General features: G+C 53.9%; 1 protein-coding gene across 1 annotated transcript in view; it reads right to left on the reverse strand.

Annotated features, from left to right (window-relative positions):
• ENG (endoglin) overlaps positions 1-17,735 on the reverse strand; it is a 39,953-nt gene extending 22,218 nt beyond the window's left edge. Inside the window, exons 1-2 of the mRNA XM_054501379.2 lie at positions 17,088-17,735; positions 5,600-5,751 (exon numbers count right to left, since the gene is read on the reverse strand). Coding sequence (XP_054357354.1) covers positions 5,600-5,751; positions 17,088-17,154 — 219 coding nt within the window. The 5' untranslated portion in view covers positions 17,155-17,735. The remainder of the gene's footprint in view (positions 1-5,599; positions 5,752-17,087) is intronic.
• Between the last annotated feature and the right edge of the window lie 3,971 nt (positions 17,736-21,706).

Below are 21,706 nucleotides of genomic sequence, written 5' to 3' on the forward strand. Positions count from 1 at the left end.
GGACAGAAAAGGCATAACTCTGTCCTCAAGAGCTTGGCAGACAACAAACCAACACCTCCGAACGACCAGACATAAACAGCAAGGAACACCATCAGCCCCCTTGGGAATAGCCAATCATCAAATACTTATAAGAATGTACAGTTTTTCCTTCCTTTCTTTTATCCTCTCTCCTTCCCTCCCTCCCTCCCTTCTCTTATCTATCCATCTTCTCATCCATGCATCCATCCATCCATCCATGCTCTCATCCATCCATCCATCCATCCATTCATCCTCATCCATTCATCCATCCATCCATCCACCCATCCATCCAACAGATATTGATTCCTGGGCTGACTTTGAGCTTAACACCAAGGATTCAGCAGTGAGAGGGCAGGCACAATCCCTGCTCAGCCCATCTGACACCCCCCAACCCCCAGTCCTGCCCCTTCAGCAAGCCTGCCTCTAATATTTGCAAGGCCTGAGACAAGAATACAAATGGCAGCCTCTGGCCCCAGTGCTTTCTCCTTCTCATCACTGTGGTTCTGACAGCCCAGCAAGGGTGCTCATGTGTCCACATGTGGACAGCTCAGCAGCCCAGATACCCAAACTCCACCATGCCTGCCTCCCCAAGTAGCCAACTCAACCATCCTTCAGGTCTGGGGGAGCTCACATAGCCATGCAGTGCTCCCCTGGAGGATGGAACAGGAAAGATCCCTGCAGCCCTGAGAGGAGGCTCAGAGCCATTTGGGATTCTGGGGTCCTGGGTACCCAGAGCATCGTCTAGAAGGGAGGGGTGCAGGTTTCAGGGGGGTACATCCCTTTGGCCCCACAGAGTCCCCACCCTGGGAGAGGGCTGCCATTGGCAGAGGGCCAGAGGGAGACTGGCTTCCCCCAAGCCTAGGCAGGGGTCCCCTTTGCCCAAGTCTGAGGGCTATACTGCCTTTCATGGCCTCCCACAGCCTCCCAGGACAGTCTTGGGGTGCTAAGGTCCCTCCCGGCTCTCTCTCTCTGCCTGAGTGGTGTTGCCTGCCCCTCTGGTCAAGAGTGAGTCAGTGCTGGGGCCTGACAGGCTGTGTCTGTTCAGGGGTGGGTGGGGTCTCAGCTGCCCCAAGTTTGCCCAGGAGCGGGTGAATCAGTGCTGACCCAGCTCTGCCCTGGCCTGGCTGCCTGTGCATTTGTTAGGAGGATAGCAGATCGGCCCAGTCAGCCTGACGGGAATTGCTGAGACACCAGGCTGGTTTCCTGTCTCCGAGGGTCAGGATGTGACCCTAGGCCCCCTCCCGGAATCCAGGCTCCGGCCTGCCCTTCAGGGACCCAGCGAGATCCAGCCCCTGCCCAGCGGGGCTGTCTGCAGACCTGCCCAGCACACGCACAGAGCGGCACTTCCCCAAGGCTCTCGGCTGCCACCGCCCATCTACCACCCACCCACAGGAAATCTGAGGATTCTGAGGGATGGACGGGAAAGCCACTTCTCTGTGCCAGGGATCGAAGAAGCCGGCCATAGGTCAGGAGGGATCGGGCTGGCTGCTAAGAGCCGCCACCCCCGCTACCACGTCCAGCCCCATGCCGCTAGGCCTTTGCTATGCACTGGCTTCTGCCTGGAATGCCCTCTACCCTGCTCCTGGGCTAGACACCAGGGGCCTTTTCCCTAGTGCCCCTCCCTCCTCTACCTTCAGTGCTCATTGCCCCATCACCTGCGGCCCCCTGAAGGCCCACTTGCTGATCCCACCACTCATACCAGGGCTGCTGATGCCACCTCTGCCTCCCTGGCTCTACCTTCTGTCTGCATCATCAACACAGGCTGGGCACAGAGTGGCACCTGGTGAGGGCTGCACAATGGAGACTGTGAGTTCTAGACCCCACTCTTAGGGGATGCCTGGGGAGGAAGGTGCCTCCCAGGGAAACCACAGTTTCCTCAGTGGTCACAGCAATAGGGGCTGGCAGCATCATGGGCTCAACCCTCAGAGCAGGGAGACAAGAAGCACCAGGAGGAGGAAGGCCCAGCTCCATGAGGCTGGACCTCAGCTTGCCCTGCTGAAAATGATTCACAGCCCTGCCACATTGATCTTTTTTTTTTTTTTTTTTTTTTTTTGAGACAGGGTCTTGCTCTGTCGCTCAAGCTGGAGTGCAGTGGTGCAAACTCGGCTCACTGCAACCTCCGCCTCCTGGGTTCAAGTGATTCTCTTGCCTCAGCCTCCCTAGTAGCTGGGATTACAGGCACCTGCCACCACGCCTGGCTAATTTTTGTATTTTTAGTAGAGATGAGGTTTCACCATGTTGGCCAGGCTGGTCTCGAACTCCTGACCTCAAGTGATCCGCCTGCCTCAGCCTCACAAAGTGCTGGGATTACAGGCGTGAGCCACCGCGCCTGACCTGCCCCATTGATCTTGTAGCAATAACCGTTGAGTTTCAAATTATTCAACTGATGCGAAGACATTCTGTAAACGGTAACAACCCTGGCAAAATGAGGATGTTCACAGATGAGAAATGGAGCCCAGAGAGAAATAATAATAACAATAACCGTAGCCACCATACGTTGAGTCGTCGCTCCAGGCAGGTCCTGCACTTGGTGTTTTGCTTGCACCATCCTGCTGGAGTCTTACAACACACCTGTGAGGCAGGTGCTGTTAATGGTTCCAGGTTTCCCATGGGAAAATCAAAGCTCAGAGGTGGCCCAAGGCTATGTGGCTCTCAGAGGTGGAGCCACAGTTCAATTGGAGGGCTGTCTGGCTCCAGAACCTGTGTTCTCAACCCCTGCATCAAGGTCATACAGCGGTGCACACATTTGTGCACGCATGCGTGCATTCACTCACACGTTCAAGAGTTATTTGGGGCCAGACGCAGTGGCTCATGCCTGTAATCCCAGCACTTTGGGAGGCCGAGGTGGGCGGATCATTTGAGGTCAGGAGTTCAAAACTAGCCTCTCCAACATGGTGAAACCCCGTCTCTACTAAAGATACAAAAATTAGCTGGGCGTGGTTGTGGACACCTGTAATCCCAGCTATGGGAGTCTGAGGCAAAAAACAAACAAAAACAACAAAAAACAAACAAACAAAAAGAGTGATTTGGTGTAAGCCAGGTCCCTGGGCCAGATTCTGCTACTCTGTGTTCTCAGGTGAGCTCCTGAGTCCAAGAAAGGTGTGTCTACCAGCAAGTGGGGAGAAGAACCACCCTCTGCACACCAGATGCTATGCGAGGTGCTGGCCAGGGACAGATCCAGGACTGAACCCTGGGTTTCCTGGACCCCAGATGTCTCTACCACTTCCTCAAATGAACATCCCTCAAAGCCCTGGAGCCTGCAGCCTGGCTCCTTGAATTAAAAGTTGGAAGCTCCCTGGAGTGAGTTCTCTAGAAGAGGCAGAGGCTAACAGGGAGATTTTGTTGTCATGAACTCAAGGATCCTTGGAATATGGCATGAGTTACAGTGGCCCCCTGTCATGCCCCTAAAATCCCTCCAAGAGCTGTCATTGCCCACGGGATAAAGATCAAACTTCTTAATATGGCGACAGGCCTTTGCCATCTCCCCTGTCCTGCTGGGGAACCTCTAGCTCCTGCCACCTGATGACCCCAGACAAAGCCTGCCCCCTCTGCCTCCGCATTCACTCTATTCTGTGCTCTTCCACACCACCTCCTTCCTTGGTGAGCTCCTGGACATCCATGATGTTTCTTCCTCCAGGCCCAAGTCTCCTTAGCTTCGAAGATCAGATGAGATCAGGTGTGTTCAGGATGGTGTGGCCGTAACAAGCCATGCCTAATCCCGTAGCAGCTGGAGTGCCCTGGCCCTGTGCCCCGAGAACGCACCAGTTCCCTGGATCCTGGCTGGCTATCTACACACCTGTCTCCCATAGACCTAGACACCTGCCTAGGGGCCCTCCTCTCACCCTGGCCCAGTATTGAGCAATTAGGGTTGGGGGATCCCAGTCCCCCAGAGGAGGCACAGGGACCTGAACATTAAAACAAACAACGTGAACTAACAGAGGCAGTCGTATTTTGAATATCATTACCAAATTTGAAAAAAAAAAAAAATGACAATGCCTATGAAAACCACACAAAGTGTGTTTGGCACTATCTATGATTTGGAAATTATCAAAGCCCACAGTCCTGGTGGAGGGCAGGGCGGTGGGGAGCAGGGTCCCCCGATATTGGTGGTCTGAGCACTTTCTTATCACTGCACAAACGCAAGGCAACTTAACAGTTTTGGGGGCAGACTGGCCATAAGTTTACCCGGAGCTGACACGGCGAAGTCATCATCAGGACCTAAGACCACATCAACCAGGCGTAATCTCCAGTCCAACCAGGCCAGAAGCCACCTGAATACTGAGATCCACCTGGGGAACCAAGTGGCAGGCGGGCTCTGGCATCCCCAGGGATCTGGTGTGAACTCTGGCCCTGGGCATGTCACTCCATCGTTCTCAGCCAGCCTCAGTTTCCTTCTCCAAGAAGTGGGGATAATAACAGACCCTGGCAGATGAGCCTCGGGAGGCTTAATACATGTGAGATGCTTAATTCCTAGCATAGAGTTGGCCCTAGCACAGTCTCTAGCACATAGCGCTTAACAAAGGTGGTGTTATTATTAAGGACAAACGTATCAGACAAACTGATGGTGGGCTGGGAGGGGGCGTCTTCTGGGGAGAATCGTCTCCAGGCCGGCAGCAGCCTTTGGATCTCTGAGGGTCACAGATATTCAACAGGGGACATTCCAGGGAGAAATATCTGGGCTCAACTGAGAAGCACTTTTCTTTTTCTTTTTCCTTTTTTTTTTTTTTTTTGAGGCAGGGTCTCACTCTGTCACCCAGGCTGGAGTGCGGTGGTGCAATGTCAGCTCACTGCAACCTCCACCTCCTGGGTTCAAGCGATTCTCCTGCCTCAGCCTCCCAAGTACAGCTGGAATTACAGGCATGCGCCACCATGCCTAGCTAATTTTTGTATTTTTATTTATTTTGTTTTTATTTTTTTATTTTCTATTTTTTTGAGACGGAGTCTCACTCTGTCACCAGGCCGGAGTGCAGTGGCGCAATCTCAGCTCACTGCAACCTCCAGCTCCCTGGTTCAAGCAATTCTCCTGCCTCAGCCTCCCGAGTAGTTGGGATTACAGGTGCTCACCACCATGCCCAGCTAATTTTTGTATTTTTAGTAGAGATGGGGTTTCAACATGTTGGCCAGGATGGTCTCGATCTCCTGACCTCCTGATCTACCCACCTCGGCCTCCTAAAGTGCTGGAATTACAGGCGTGAGCCACTGCGGCTGGCCCAAGAAGCACTTTTCAAAGTCCAAGCTCTCTAGAGAGGAGCTGCATCTTCTGAGATTCCGTGAGGTCTCCATCATCGGAGGTGCATAAGCAGCACTCACCTGGTCCCCCCCACCCATCTGGCTCTTCTCTACTCAGCTCTTCCCACCTGAGTCTTCTGGTGGCACCCAAAAGATTGCCCTGATCCAGACCCTGCCCCTAGAAATGCCACCTCTTATGGGCCCTGTGAGATGCCCACATCACTCTCTTGGCAGGGGGCCTAATGAGGACTCAGCCACTGCCCCAGGGACAGCCACAAGGAAGGCACCCCTCACCCTACCTGCCTTGGAGCTTCCTCTGAGCCCCCACCCGACCCTGCCATGGGACACTCACCGTTGGGAACTCCAGGAAGAGGACATGGACTTCAAGGATGGCATTGGGGGCCTGAGCCACGCAGCCCTTCGAGACCTGGCTAGTGGTATATGTCACCTCGCCCCTCTCGGGGCCCACAGGCTGAAGGTCACAATGGACTGTTTCTGCAAGACCTGTTGGAGAAACATCCAGAAGGAGGCCAGGTGAGAATAAGGTGATGACAATGACTCCTACTTTCTTTTTTTTTTTTTTTTTTTTTTTTGGAGACCTATCATCCAGGCTGGGCTGGAGTGCAGTGGTGTGATCTTGGCTCACTGCAATCTCTGCCTCCTGGGTTCAAGCGATTCTCCTGCCTCAGCCTCCTGAGTAGCTGGGACTACAGGCGTGCACCACTACACCCGGCTAATTTTTGTATTTTTAGTAGAGATGGGGTTTCACCATGTTGGCCAGGCTGGTCTTGAACTCCTGACCTCAGGTGATCCACCCACCTCAGCCTCCCAAAGTGCTGGGATTACAGGCATGAGCCACATTGCCCGGCCAATGACTCCTACTTTCCAAACGTCTCCTAGGGACTTGACATGAGCTAAGGGCTTTCCTGCATCATCACAGCCACCTTACGAGGTGGATATCATTATATTCATTCCATGGATTAAAAAAACCAAGGCTAGGAGAGGAAACGTCTCCTGCCCAAGGTCACAATGCTACTATGTATAGGATTGATGAATAGAAGGACACTCAGCTAAATTCAAAGTTCAGATAAACAATGAGTAAATTTTTTTAAGTATTAGTATATTGCAAATATTGCATGGAACATACTTATACTAAATTTTCATTGTTTATCTGAAATTCAGATTTCACTGGGCCCCATGTATATATGTGTGTATATATAGATATACACACACACACATAGATCTACATACATACATATACATATATAGATATACATATATACACCCACACACACACACACACACATATATATATATATATATATTTTTTTTTTTTTTGAGACGGAGTTTTGCTCTTCTTGCCCAGGCTGGAGTGCAATGGTGTGATCTTGGCTCACTGCAACCTCCGCCTCCCGTGTTCAAATGATTCTCCTGCCTCAGCCTCCCAAGTAGCTGGGATTATAGGCATGCACCACCACACCCGGCTAATTTTGTATTTTTAGTAGCGACGGGGTTTCTCCATGTTGGTCAGGTTGGTCTCGAACTCCCAACCTCAGGTGATCTGCCCGCTTCGGCTTCCCAAAGTGCTGGGATTACAGGCGTGAGCCACCGTGCCCGGCCAGCCTCGTATATTTTTATTTTTTATTTATTTTTAAAAATTATTTTTTATTATTTATTTATTTATTTTTTTTTTGAGACGGAGTTTTGCTCTTGTTGCCCAGGCTAGAGTGCAACAGTGTGATCTCAGCTCACTGCAACCTCTGCCTCCTGGGTTCAAGTGATTCTCCTGCCTCAGCCTCCCGAGTAGCTGGGATTACAGGCATGCGCCACCATGCCCGGCTAATTTTTTGTATTTTTAGTAAAGATGGGGCTTTTCCATGTTGGTCAGGCTCGTCTCGAACTCCCAACCTCAGGTGATCCGCCTGCCTCGGCCTCCCAAAGTGCTAGGATTACAGGCATGAGCCACTGCGCCTGGCCTATTTTTTATTTTTTTGAGACAGACTCTGCTCTGTTGCTCAGGCTGGAGTGCAGTGGCAAAATCATAGCTCACTGCAGCCTCAACCTCCCAGGTTCAAGTGATCCTCTCACCTCAGCCTCCTGAGTAGCTGGAACTATAGGCATGCACCACCACACCCAGCTAATTTTTGCATTTTTATAGAGATGAGGTTTTACCATGTTGCTCAAGCTGGTATTGAACTCCTGGACTCAAGAGATCCTCCCACCTCGGCCTCCCAAAGTGTTGGGATTACAGGCATGAGCCACCACACCCGGCTTATTTTTATTTGATGTATCTGGCAACCCTAACTTCATGGCAGGGCCTAGGTGTGAACCCAAGTCTCCCTCCAGGTAAGGCAGGAGCTGAGATCAGGAGACAAAGCTTCCCCTCTTTTGCCTCAAGGTGGTGAGAGGAATGGTCTGAAGGGGTTGAGAGTTCCCTAGCCCCAAGGGACAGGGCGAGCCGAGAAGGCGGCCCAGGTTTGGAGGCTGCCGGAGCAGACCGCAGAGCCCGGAAACACAGGTCCTGAGGGAAAGGAATGGAATTTCACCCTGACCCAGCAGGGTCGGAAAAGGAAATGAGGCTCCTACACCTCGTCCTGAGGAATGTGCCGGGGGAAGGGGGCTCCGGAGGAGGGAAGGAGGACAGAAGGGGAGACTGTTTGGAAGTTTGTGTCTCCATCTTGTCGCGCTCACTTCCTGTTTTCTTGGAGATCAAAGATGGGCGCGGAGAGACTGGCTTCATGTCCAGCCAAGGCCGGCTCAGAGGAGGGGGCAGGGAGGCTTCTTCTGAATCCTGGGCTGTCTGGAGCCTCACCGGCCTCCTTCCTCACCTTCCCACAGCACGTTGGGCTCTGGGCTCCAGAAGTCAGCAAAGGAAGTGAGATGGTTGCCCCTTGCCATGGCAACGCCATTCCCAGCTCTGTCTTGGGAAGGAGAAGATCTGGATGAGGACATCTGGCTGCCACGGGGGCCCAGGCCTTCTATGTCCTCTCTCTGGCCCTATCCTACATGTCCCAGGGACTCTGGAGTGCCTGGACATAGTGGCATTTTGGTTAAAAGCAAGCTCCCTGGAGCCAGGCTGACCTGGTTTGCCTCTCGGGCCCAAAGCTTACCAGCTATGTGGCTTTGGTGAATGATTTCACCCCTTGGGGTTTCAATTCCTGGTCTATAAAATGACAACAGAGCCCACATGATCCACAGAGGTGGCTGGGAGGACTCCATGAGACTGGGCACATGGCAATTCTTTCTTAAATTTCTATTTATTTATTTTTCAGACAAGGTTGCACTCTGTCTCCTGGGCTGGAGTGCAGTGGTGTGATCACAGCTCACTGCAGCCTTGAGCTCCTGGGTTCAAGCGATCCTCCTGCCTCAGCCTCCCGAGTAGTTGGGACTACAGTTGTGCGCCACCACACCTGGCTAATTTTTTAAATTTTTAGTAGAGACTCGGTCTCGCTATGTTGCTCAGGCTGGTCTCAAACTCCTGAGCTCAAGCAATCCTCCCGCCTCAGCCTCCCAAAGTGCTAGGATTACAGGTGTGGGCTACCATGTGTGAGCCAGCACGCCTGGCCGGCAGTTTTCTCTTAATTACAATTATTTGACTGACTTCAGTCACTGTAGAATTGACTGTTCTAAGGGGTGGGGTGAAGTGGCGGGATGGGGTGGCCTCCAGGTGACGGTCCTCTGGGATGGAGAGGTCACTGGGGTCTCCCTCACCCCAACAAAATCAAGGGCTAGTGCCATCTCCTGTCTCCAGCCCCTCCGACCCACCAGCCCGCATGTTCTCCCCACCCTCTCCTTTCCTCATCGGTGAGCACAGGTTCCTTGGCTGTTACCTAGTTGAAGCCCCTCCTACTCAGATAGGGAGACTGAGGTCTGGAGGGACGGGACAGGTCAAAGTCTCACAGCACATGGCTGACCAGGCCGGGCCTCGGACCCACGTCTCCTGACATGACCCAGTGTCTGGCCTGCAGATTATCGCAGCGCCTTCCTCCTTCCCTTTGGGACTTTCCCTGCCCCCTCCCCAGACTTCCAGGAACCCCAGTTCCTCCCGGATTGCTGGGGCCGCCTGGGGCCGCCTCCTCCATGCCGTCAGCCAGCGGGAGAGGCCGCAAGCCTGGCCATTATGTAATGATCAGATAACAGGCCTGGCGGGGAGATCAGATAAGAGGTCCATTTATTTTGGGGCCTTTTCGAATCCTGGCCGCCCCCACCCCACAGACGAGAATGGGGAGACAGGAGGGAGTGTGACGCCTGGGCCTGTCTCCCGGAGCCTGAGGCGGGCCCAGACCAAGTTGAAAACAATCCCCTGGCACCAAGGGAAACGCCAGGGCCTCCCGGGACTGGGTCAGAGGAGGAGCCGCTGGGGGCCTGGGTGACTGGAACCCCAAGTGAGAGACCCAGAAGCCACCTCCCACCACTGTCCCCTCTCCACCCTCGCCACCCACGTGCACACAGCACCTCCCAGACTTTCCAGAGGGCTACCTTCAGCACCTTGGAGGATGATCAAGAAAAACAGCTCTGGAGCCAGATGGCCTGGGTCAAATCCCAGCTCTGCCTCTTAAAATGCTGGTCACCTTGAGCAGAAGCCTAACCTCTCTGAGCCTCAGTTTCCCCATTTGCAGACCACCAATAATCGCTGCAGATGCTCCCATCATGCTTACTGGGAGCCTAGGCAGCATTTCAAGGCTTTACACGAGTGAACTCATTTGATCCTCACAGCAGCCTTATGAGGTGGGCCATGCTATTACACCCACGCACACTCGAGGAAACTGAAGACCAGGGCAGTTAAAGAATGTGCCCGAGGTGACCTGGCTAGTAAGTGTCACGACCTGGATTTAAACCCAGACAGTCTGGCTCCAGCAAGCAGCAGGCATTCACAGGCTGAGTGTGTCAGTTTGATGGGGTAACCCCTGTCGAGTGCCTGGTACTGAGTAGGTGGCCCAGACACAGAAGCTGTGAATATTATTTCATCATACCAGGACAGATACTTTTCTTCCCGCTGCCCCGCCTCCCGCCACTTTTTTTTTTTTCTGAGATAGAGTCTCGCTCTGTCACCCAGGCCAGAGTACAGTGTCTTGATCTCAGCTCACTATAACCTCCCCGTCCCAGGTTCAAGCGATTCTCATGCCTCAGCCTCCTGAGTAACTACAAGTGGACCACCACACTCAGCTAATTTTTGTATTTTTTGTAGAGACGGGGTTTCACCATATTGCCCAGTCTGGTCTCAGACTCCTGGGCTTAAGCGATCCACCCATCTCAGCCTCCCAAGGAAGATACGTTTCAACAAGGGTCTTTCTTACTGCAACGCCTGCCCCGTCTTGTTCGGTACCCCCGGGCCACTCTTTACTCTTTTCAGGCCCAATTACAGCCTCACAGGTTTCCCAGCATCCAGCCCAGCCACTGCCCCCAGCCACCAGGAGGTCTCAGCATGCCTTGGCCCCAGACTCCCCCATGGTTCTACGATGCCTGCAGGGTCAAGTTCCCGCACTGCAGCCTACAGTAGAGGTGAAAAGCACAGCAATTTGACAGATGCCAAAGGTTCAGGTCCTGATTCTTCCACCCGCCAGCTGCCTTTCCATCCTCAGTGTTCTCATCTGTAACATGGGGATGAGGGTCATCATAACAGCTTCCTATGGAGTTGGCAAGCAGGCCAGTAAATTACACCTGCACAGCGCTAGGCCGGCTCCTGCTAAGTGGGGGTTGCTCAGGAACTGGTGACTACCGTCACAATTATTTATGCCTAGTCAGTGGGGAGATGTGGGCTCTTCCCCTAAACACACCTCGCTCCTGCCCCTGCCATGCCCTTTCCCAGACCAACGCTCATCCTTTGTTTGACCACCTGGCCTTTTTTTTTATTTTGGAGAGTCGGGGTCTTGCTCTGTTGCCCAGACTGGAGTGCAGTGGCGCAATCATAGCTCACTGTAACCTCCACCTCCTGGCCTCAAGCAATCCTCTGCCTAAGCCTCCTGAGCAGCTACAGGTATGAGTCATTATGCCCAACTAAGTTTTAAAAATATTTGTGGAGAAAGTCTTGCTATGTTGCCCAGGCTGGTCTTGAACGCCTGGCCTCAAGTGATCCTCCCACCTTAGCCTCCCAAAACATTGGGATTACAGGCATAAGCCATCGTGCCCAGCCCCTAGCCAACTTCTATTCATCCTTCAAAACTCTGTCCTGAAAATCTCACTGAAGCCAGTCCCTCCTTTCTTAGGTGCATCCGTCCTTGGATGTCTTTGGAGAACCAGACCCATACATGCCCAGGTGTGCTGTGTCTGCACTCCCAGCAGACAGTGAGTTTTTCCAGGACAAGGAGAGTCCACACCATTCCTTGTCCCAATCAGTTAGTCCAGGGCTCAGAGCAAACATCCACTTCCACTGGATACAGTGAGTTCTAGATTTCTCTTCAAAGAATCAGTATGTCAGTATGTTCAGTTCTTTGTCCTCCATTTTAAAGTTTAACTTCTTCATGGTTTCAGTAAACAACCTTTTCCACTAGTTTTAATCAGTAGTTCACATCTGTTACCCTGGTCACCTGCTCTATCCTGACTCATCCTGGTCATGTGCTTTGACCTCACTCACCCCTGGTCACCTGCTTTGACCTAAGTCACCTTTAGTTACCTGTTCCTAACCATCCTTCCTGCCAAACTACTCACCCCGCCACTCTGGCTCATACCCCTGCTCTCTCTAAAAGAGCCAATTGGAATTAGCTTAGACTGTGCGGTCCAACCCTAGCCAATAGGGGAACAATGCAGCAGTAGGGGTTACCTGCGTCAGGAGTAAGAACCCCTTCCCCTCCCTTGTTCAGATGTGCTCTCGCCATTACTCCATTCTTGAATCGCACCCTTCTATAGAAGTAAAAATTGCCTTGCTGAGAAAATTACATTTATGTTCAAGTGCTATTTCTTTGTGGCACTGAGGAACAAGCATTTTGTTTCTAACACCACAAACATCCATTTTTGGAACTGGCTGGTCAGGGCTGCCTCTGACCTGCTGGGTGACCCACATCAAGTCCCGCCACCATTCTGGGACTCTGTTTCCCTATGGCTAGTGGGTGGGGAAGAAGGAGGGGTGGATAGGACATATTCTAAGTTCTACTAGGGGTCTGACAGTCTGAGGTTTCACCTAAGGATGAAGGCAGGAGGAAGAGAGGGCAGGGCATAGATGGGGCTGCTGAAGGTAAAGGCAGGGTGCCAGGGGTTGTGCCCCAGATGGGAGGGCCATTATGGGGACCAGAGAAAAGGCTGAGTGCCTGCGGGGAGAAGAACAGGCAACAGGAAGATCCCCATCCTCTCCACTGCGGCAGCACACCGCAGTGCTTAGGCCCAGGGCTCAAGCCCCAGTGGCTCATTTCAGGGCAGTGTTACTTGGGTAAATTTCTTCACCTGACTGAGTTATATGAGTACCTCAGTCTCCCCATCTGTCAAATGGGGGCAGAAAGAGTATCTCCTTTGTAGGGCTTTTGCAAGCGTTAAGTCTGACAGTACACATACCACGCTTAGAGCAGTGTCTAACATACTGTAAGTGCTGAATAAATGTCAGTTGTTACATCATCTCTTTATCCTACCCCCACTCCTGCCACAGGGGTTGAAGCCAGCTGAACCCTGGATGAGGGTCCCCTTCAGCCTCCAAGGCTGGTGCCCCAAAGCCTGGGCTGGAACTAGGAAGCAGGGTCCCAGAGCCAGGGTAAACAGTTCTTTAGGTCTCCAGCATTCGGGCCACAAAAGTTGTGGGGAAAAGAAGCTGAATTTGGAAGCAGACGGCCTGGAGTTGAAATCTGGACCCGTCATTTTTCCCAAGCCTCAATTTTCTCATCTGTAAACTGGGGATAGAGGCAAGGAGGAGCTGGCACTATGCCTGACATGCTGGGGACAGAGGAGACGTGGCCGCCTCACTCTTGCCCAGATCCACCTCCAGCCCTGGGGCAAACGAATGGGTCCGTCGCCACAGGGCCCAGCACCAACACATCCGTGACCACAAGCAAGTCCCTCTGTCCCTCTGGGTCACATCTGTCTGGCTGAGGTGAGGGAGAATGCTAATGGTCACGTCCCCCGTGTCTCAGGGAGCCCACCCTCTCCTGGTTCACACAGCTCCTGCTCCAGCCTCTTTTTCCTCCTAGCAAATGGGAATGCAGCCTCTAAGAGACGGGTGTTTGTGGTCTCGGTCTTGCGCCACTGACCCTTCTCCAGCGAGTCCCAGACTCCAACACAGACAGCCAGCAGCATGGGGACTTCAAGTCCTCTAGCAAAGGATCCTCCACACTCAGGAACACTCTTCAATCCCAGCCGCCCAGCACGGGCCACAAGCCCCTGCAACCTTGCTGCCGGGACGCAATCCACATGAAATAATCCAAAATACAGGAAAAGGTGCATGTACCAAAGCTGTGCATTGTGGTAGTATTTATAACTAGAACAAACGGGAAACCACCTAAATATTTAACAATAAGGGGTCTGCAAAGCAAACGTGACAAGTTGATGGGACAGAATATTCCAGAACTGCAAGAGGACGGTCATGGGGTCCACAGGACAACATGGAGACCTGGTTCGAAAGAAGTAGACAAAACACTCCCAAAATGTGGACCCATCTGGATTAAAAGTAGCTTAAAAAGTTAGGAAAAAAAACTAGTAAGCCATCTACCACCATACTAACAGTACCTGTATCAATAAAGGAGTTCCGAGGTAATTTTTTCCCTTTTCTCTATTTTTTTTGAGGGGCAGGCTGAGGCAGCTATATGGTTAATTTTAATTGCTTTAAAAAAAAATCTCTACATGCTTGGTTTTTTTTTGTTTTGTTTTGTTTTTTTGATACAAAGTCTCGCTCTCTCACCCAGGCTGGAGTACAGTGGCTTGATCTCGGCTCATCACAACCTCCACCTCCCAGGGTCAAGCGATTCTCCTGCCTCAGCCTCCCAAGTAGCTAGGATTACAGGCGCCCACCACCACGCCTGGCTAATTTTTGTATTTTTAGTAGAGACAAAGTTTTGCCATGTTGGTCAGGCTGGTCTTGAACTCCTGACCTCAGGTGATCCACCCGCCTCAGCCTCCCTCCCAAAGTGCTGGGATTACAGGCGTGAGCCACTGCACCCGGCCTGCTTGTTCTTAAAACAAAACAAAAGAAAACAAAAAAACCCAACATGACAGGAAAGTGTGTCTTAGAGAGTCAAAGTCCTAGCCAGGCACAGTGGCTCACGCCTGTAATCCCAGCACTGTGGGAGGCTGAGGCAGGTGGATCACGAGGTCAGGAGTTCAAGACCAGCCTGGCCAACATGGCGAAACCCCATCTCTACTAAAAATACAAAAATTAGCCGGGTGTGGGGCTGGTGCCTGTAATCCCAGCTACTTGAGAGGATGAGGCAGGAGAATTGCTTGAACCCAGGAGACGGAGGTTGCAGTGAGCCTAGATTGTGCCATTGCACTGCAGCCTGGGTGACAAGAGCAAGACTCTGTCTCAAAAAAATTTAAAAAAGAAAGTGAAAGTCCCACAGAGAAAACCCCAGACCAGAGAACAGTAATAGTGGGTTAAATAGAAAACTCTATTCCAGAATTTTCTCTGTGCATATTGTACATTATTACTGTTTTATTGTTGCCAAAATGGAATTATTGTTGTTTGGGCACCTAACAGTGTGTCCCTGACATCCGTCCACGGCAGTGTTCATATGGCTCTGCCTTCTTGGTGCCTGCTGCATGATATTCCGTCGTGTGGTAATTTATTAACAGTCTTTGCTCGTGGACATTTAGATCATTTCCAGTTATCGGGTTTTTGTTACAGGTACCCATGGACCACATCTTTACAGAGTTGGACGAGTAACTCTAGAAGGCTGACTACTGAAGGTTGATTTGTGAGGGTAACAAGTCACATGCAACGTACAGTTTTAGGAGATTCTAAGTGGTGCCCCCAAATTCTAGACCCATTTCTAGGAGGTCAGGGTCGCTACTACCCCCACCCCCAGCTGGCTTCCAGGCCCTGGCCCCAGGCTCCACTCTGCCTTCCATGGGCCTCAGCTTCCCAGACCATAAATGAGTTGGGTTGATGGTCTGTTGTACCTTTGAGCCTGTGACCCCTGGTGCACTGGGACCAGCTCCTACCTGCTCACAGGAGCAGACGGATACGTTTCCAGGAGTTTTTCCAACTGGCTGTTGCATAGCTATTACTATATATTTTTAAAAGATCATGAATGTCCAAACTCATTTCTTCCTAATCATTTTACACCTCTGACTGTCATCTTTGCTCTCGATGTGATCTGCGCCTGCAGAGACTCTGGAGAACCAACTGCCAGGTGCTACTGGGCACTGATTCCCAGCTCCAAACTTGGTGAGTTGGTGGCTTGAAGTCAGCCGGGCGGGAGTATTTACGCTGTGAAAATCCACAAACGCTGCAAATTCAGCTCCCCACCCCGTTGTTAATTATTTACCAGCACATCACTGCCTTTGAGCCTTAAAACCAGGCCCTAAATGTCTGCATGGACCTTTCTCTAACGACCAAGAGGAAGAGAGTGTTAACTGCAGCGAGAAATATGAGAGAGGGAGATCTTGGAGCTTAGGTAGGGGCTCCGTCTTAGCCATGTGAACTTGGCAGGTTAGAGCCTCCATTTTCTCTTCTGTAAAATGGGGATGATGATGGCAGCCATCTTGCAGGGTCTTTGTGAGCTGCATTAAGAGGGTTCGCCCTATCACACCTTACTAGGAGCAAACATTTAGGGAGCCGCAGGCTGGGAGTCAAATCCCTGCTAAGTCACTTAATATGTCTGAGACTCAGTTTCCTATCAATCAGGTGGTGGGCAGAGCTTTAGAGACCCAGAATCAGGGACTCTAAAATGCCATCAGGTGGGGAGGTGGGGAGAAGTTGGCTGCCCCACCGCTGTTTTCCTTCCCCTTCCTCCCCACACTCTCAGCTCGCTTCTGCGCCTCTTCCCCCACATCCGTCAGGAAGCCCCTGGATGCACAGGTGGGTCAAAGGATGTCCACAGGACCGGTCAGCAGCTTGAGGTGGCCGAGGGATAGGGAGTGGGACGTGGGGCTGGGGGTCCCTGGCTCCTCACCGCCCCTCTTCTGGTCAGTTTCAGAAAGCAGCAGAGGCCATGACCCCTTGGAAGAGCCCCCAGGCCGAGGAGCCCCTCAGAACCCCTAACCTGGCCGGCACCTACTCCTGCACCCTTCCTGGGGATCAGGGAGGTGGGAGGGAGGCAGGGCAGGGCCCTGCAGCCTTGGCCTGTTCAAAGGGTTTTAGGAGCTGCTCAAAGGCCCTGGGGAAGGTGAGCTGGAGGAACTCAAAGCTAAAAATAAAACAACACAGAAGTGGCCAGTCTGCCAGAGCCGTCTCTGCAATGATCCCTCACCACCCACCTCCTCAGCAGCTCTGAGAGGGAAGTCTGTTCTCATCCCCACTTTGCTCAGAGGCCCGAAGGCAGTCCCCCAGGATCACACCACAAGGAAGTGCCTATGTGAGATTTGAACCCAGAGCCGGTGCCCAGAGCCCAGGCTGTGGGCCCTCCTTCCCATCCATTCCTCATGGGGAAACTCAAGGCCCAGAGAGGCCAGGAAACTCTCCCGTGGCTGCACAGCATTCTGGGACCTAGGCTTCCTGGGGAATGATGGAACACAGCTGAGTGAGCAGACGCCAGAGACCAGGGTTAAAGTGAGTCAGCCCAGTTTGCCCGAGGCTTTCAACACTGAAAGTCCTGCATAACCGTTTAGTTCCAGCAAACTGGGAGGGTTGGTGACCCTTCAAAGCCCCAAGGATGGCTCTGCTGGGCGTGAGCTCAGGATACAGGAAGGAGGCCGGGAATACCTGGGGCCTGGTCCGTGCACCGGAGGCCGAGTCTCCCCACCCCGGGTCCCTGGACACCTACTTGTGGGGCTGAGGCTGCAGCCGGCCAGCAGCAGGGCAACAGCCAGAGGGAGCGTGCCGCGGTCCATGCTGTCCACGTGCGGGCCTGTGCGCTGGGCCTTATCCAGTGTCCAGTGGCAGGGCTGCGGGTGGGCACCAGGGCCGGCGTGGGCTCGCACGGGGACCCAAGGGGAGCAGGCGGCCGGAGCGACGGCGTCCCTGCTCCAGCCTTCTGGGGTGGCGGCCGAGGGGTCAGGAGAAGTGGACACAGGGACGCAGGGCTGGGCTGGAGTTGCTGTCCGAGGGATGGGCGGGGAGGGGGTGCTGGGCTCCAATGGATGGCAGTGACGGCAGCAGTCCTGGCCCCAGGGTGCAGATGAAGGCTGTGGTATGACCGGCAGCAGGGAGCTCCCGGCTCATCCAGCCCGGCCGGCCCAGGGAGGCAGGAAATGCGCTTCCTTAGAGAAGGGGCTGGGCCAGGCCGCCTGCCAACTGGGTAGAGGAAGTGCCACGGGCTTTGTCACTGGGTGGGGGGCCCTGGGATGGGGGGAGGCAGTGGGGTGGGAGGGCCCAGGCTCTAGGCTTGTCTCCCCAAGCACCCCACCCTCCCATCCCACCCTCTCCAAGGCTAGCGGGTGGGGACGCATCAGGCAGCCCCACAGATGAAAACAATCACCCTAACAGTCGCATCCGGCAGCCCCACAGATGAAAACAATCACCCTAACAGCCCACCGAGGGGACCTTTCAGGGGGCTGGGCTTGGCTAAAGTAGTTCCTGTGGAATTTGTGACCCCCCCTGAGCTCACCGATCCCATTTTGCAGATGAGGAAACAGAGATCCGGTGTGTTGAGATCACTGGTTCAAGAAGATGGTAGCGCTGGGATCCTGCCCACCTCCACCACTTCACGTCTTGTTGGGCACCAAACCCGGCCTACTAAGTGCAGTTGACATGGGGCTGCCTAACAGGCAGGAAAACTGAAGCTCAGGCTAGGGAGGGAAGTCCCAAAGTGGCACAGCAAGGCGGCTAGGGCTGGCGTCTCTGGGCTCAGAGGAGCTGCCCAGGGCCACACACTGCACGTCTGACCCCTTCATGGGTGGAAAATCCTTCACGAACAAAACACAGCTCCAGGCCGGGTGTAGTGGCTCAAGCCTATAATCCCAGCACTTTGAGAGGCCGAGGCAGACAGATCACTTGAGGTCAGGAGTTCGAGACCAGCCTGACCAACATGGTGAAAACCCATCTCTACTAAAAATACAAAAGTTAGCCGGGCATGGTGACGTGCGCCTGTAGTCCCAGCTACTTGGGAGGCTGAGGCTAGAGAATCACTTGAACCTAGGAGGCGGAGGTTGCAGTGAGCTGAGATCAGACCACTGCACTCCTGCCTGGGTGATGGAGTGAGGCTCGGTCTCAAAAAACAGAAAAGGAGAAAAAAAAAAAGACAGCTCCAAATTATGGGGACTTTAATGGCACTTCTGAAGTCACATGGCCCTGGGTTCAAATCCTACTCTGCTTGCTCCTAGCCATGAGACCTTGGACAAGGCCCCTCAATTCTCAGCACCCCTTGTTTGCAAAGTGGGGCACGATGTCTTCCTAACCAAGCCATTATGAGATTTCTGAGGGTCAGGACACTACAGCACTGAGCCCTGGGACATACAGGAGATGCTTCGCTATCAGTGCTCCCTGAGCTGGGTGACAGTCCCCAAACTGTCCCACGTTCATTCTGCAAACAGTAAGCGCACCTACTATGTACCTACCATGGGACTACTCACAGGTAGCACCCAGGGCCAGGCCCATGGAAGCTCAGAGAAGGAAGCCTGGGCCACCTGGAGGGGCTGGTATTTAGGCCTGCCCTTTGAAAGACTGGGTGAGTTGAGGGTGGGGAGAAGAAGGGGTGAGGAAAGCATGCCAGGCAGGGGTGCCAGACTAAGCAAAGGCACAGAAGCAGGAAGCAGTCGGACCACCGTGAGACCAGCAGGGGTGTGGTGGGGACAGGAAGCTGGAGAGGCAGAGTCTGGCCCTGCACTGGGAGGGCCTCAAATGCCAGGACTTTGTCCTTAGGGCCACTGGGAGTCATGGAGAGTTCTTGAGCAGAAGGACGCTGGCAGAGCTGGGCTTTGAGAGGGCAAATCTTCATGTGTGCTGGCAGGACCCACGGTGAGATGGAGCCAGAAGGGTCTTCTCCCTGGATCCACCTGCCCTGGGTCACAGGTGGAGAAATTGAGGTCCTGGGAGGGAGGAGAAGGCTGAAGCCCTGGGTGCCTCTGGAAGGAGGATGTCTGTCCAGGGTCTGAGGCCTTGCCTCTCCGTGCTTATTGGCCGGCCCCGGTGACAAGAGTAGGCCATGTGTTTGTCTCTGCAGGAGCTGTCACAGGGGCTGGGAGGGTTGGTGTGGCTCTTTGGGTGGGGATTAGGGATAGTTTTGCTCGCCCAGCCTTGTGGCTGCCTGGCCAGTTTGCAGCCAAGCATGGCTGTGAGGTCAAGGGAGAGTGTCCTCTTCCAGGGGGCCACCCTGAGAAGGGCATCTCCTCTGCCTTTTCCTGTAACCTCGGAGACGAGGCCATGGGCACTGCGAGGCAAAGGGTGGCTCAGTGTGGGTTCAGGGGTGGCTGTGAGGTTTCCCCAGGCCCCAAACCAAGGTCTGTGCCCCAGGGACAGTTAATCCAGCCCTAGGGGCTGAGCACTCTCTCTGCACCAGGGCCCGCCCTAGGCGTTCACCTTATCAGTTCTGAATCCTCACAGCCACCCCGGGAGGTGGGTACTGTTATACCCCCACTTTACAGAGGAGGAACCCCAGCTGGAGGGTGGTGACCCCAGGGCTGCCTGGCTCCAAGCTCACTTCCTTCCCTGCCACCACCCCCTGAGCTGAGTTTGGAGTGAGGGACAGAGGTGGCAGGGGCTGTGGGTATCACAGGGTGTTGGGGGCATATGGGGCAGTGACAGGGACCCTGCAGGAGGCTCTTCCCAAACCTCCCTCCCTCCCCTTCCCTCCACGCTGCACAGTCTGTCCCCATCCACGTTGTAAACAAGACCCAGTGGATTCTCTAGAAAGCAGGAGAGACTCCAGATGGACTCTAGGAAGAACTGGGGCCCCGACCCCAGACACCTCATGGAGGAAGGAAGAAATTGGGACCACCGTGGGTGGGGGGTGAAGCAGAAGTCATCTCTGGCTCCCACAGCACCCTGACCTTCCCCGTCACACCCAAGCCTGTGTGCAGCCATCTGTATGTATCTCTCTACTTGACTAGAAGCCCCACGAGGGCAGAGACTTCGACACCCTTTGCACTGCCGTGTCCCCAGCACAGAGCCCAGGGCCTTTTGGCTCTTGAGATAGATTTGCTGAAAGCATGAGGGAGCCTAGAAGTCAAGGCAGGGGTGGGGATCATGGAGGCCCAGAGAAGTGGGCCTTGTCATTGGTTCCCAGGAGAAAAGGCCAGTCCTGGACTGGGTCTCCTGCCCCAGGAAGCCTGATGGCCACATGGCCTCACTGCTGGGCACAGGCCTTGGGGTAGCTGTCTTCTACGTCCCCCAGCTGCACTCTCCCTCTTGTGGGACACATCCACTTCCCCATCCCTGCAGAGATCAGAGGAGGCAGGAGGAGGAGGGTCCATCTTCCAGCCCCTTCCCTGCAGGGTCACTGCATACTGGTGGCCTCCCTCCACTGAAGACCACGGTCCTGTTGGGGACCCCCTCCACCCAGCCCTGTCCGGCTGTGGACTCAGCTCCTCCCCGGCCCCTTCAGGCTGAGGGTGGTCACAGCCCACGCCGCTGCCAGCCCTGGGGTTCTGCACCGTCCCTTGGGGCTTCCCTACACCCCGACCACACCTGTGTAAACAGACCCTTCACCAAACTCTCCTCTAATGATCCTGCTGGAACGTGCCATCTGTTTCCTGCCGGGGCTTTGACTGATACGGATGTGTTCAGGTGCTGTCTGTCCACACGCCCGAGAGACGCATGGCTAGTGGCCAGGCCTCTGTGCCTGGACCCCACAAAGGGCAGATGCACACTTTCTGCTCTTTCTTCCTCCTGGCTGGCCAGGAAGGCCAGGGCTGCAGGAAAGGACAGAGCACGTCCACCCTGGCCACTGGCCACTGAAGGAATTTCGGGCGGCCCCCAGGGACCCACCAGGCGGCTGACCGTCTCCAGCACTGGCCTGGAGCCAGGGGCCATTGATAACAGCAGGGCCAGACCCACAGGACGGAGCAGGGTGCCCAGGCTCTGCCCCACACTGGCCAGGTGGCCTCAGGCAAGATCTTTGTTTGTTTGTTTGTTTGTCTGTTTGAGACGGAGTCTCGCTCTGTCACCCAGGCTGGAGTGCAGTGGCATGATCTTGGCTCACTGCAACTTCCGCTTCCTGGGTTCAAGCAATTCTCCTGCCTCAGCCTCCCGAGTAGCTGGGAACATGCACCATCACACCCGGCTAATTTTTGTACTTTTAGTAGAGACTGGATTTCACCATGTTGCCCAGGCTGGTCTTGAACTCCTGACCTCAAGTGATCCACCCACCTTACCCTCCCAAAGTGCTGGGATTACAGGCGTGAGCCACCGCACCCAGCCAGATCTTTCCACTTTCTGAGCCTCAGTTTCTTCATCTGCACAAGGGGAGGGCAGCCTGCTGGTCTAGAGGAGTTCAAAGGGCAAGAC

The sequence above is a fragment of the Pongo pygmaeus genome, chromosome 13 (assembly GCF_028885625.2).
Source record: "Pongo pygmaeus isolate AG05252 chromosome 13, NHGRI_mPonPyg2-v2.0_pri, whole genome shotgun sequence".
Taxonomy (NCBI): domain Eukaryota; kingdom Metazoa; phylum Chordata; class Mammalia; order Primates; family Hominidae; genus Pongo; species Pongo pygmaeus.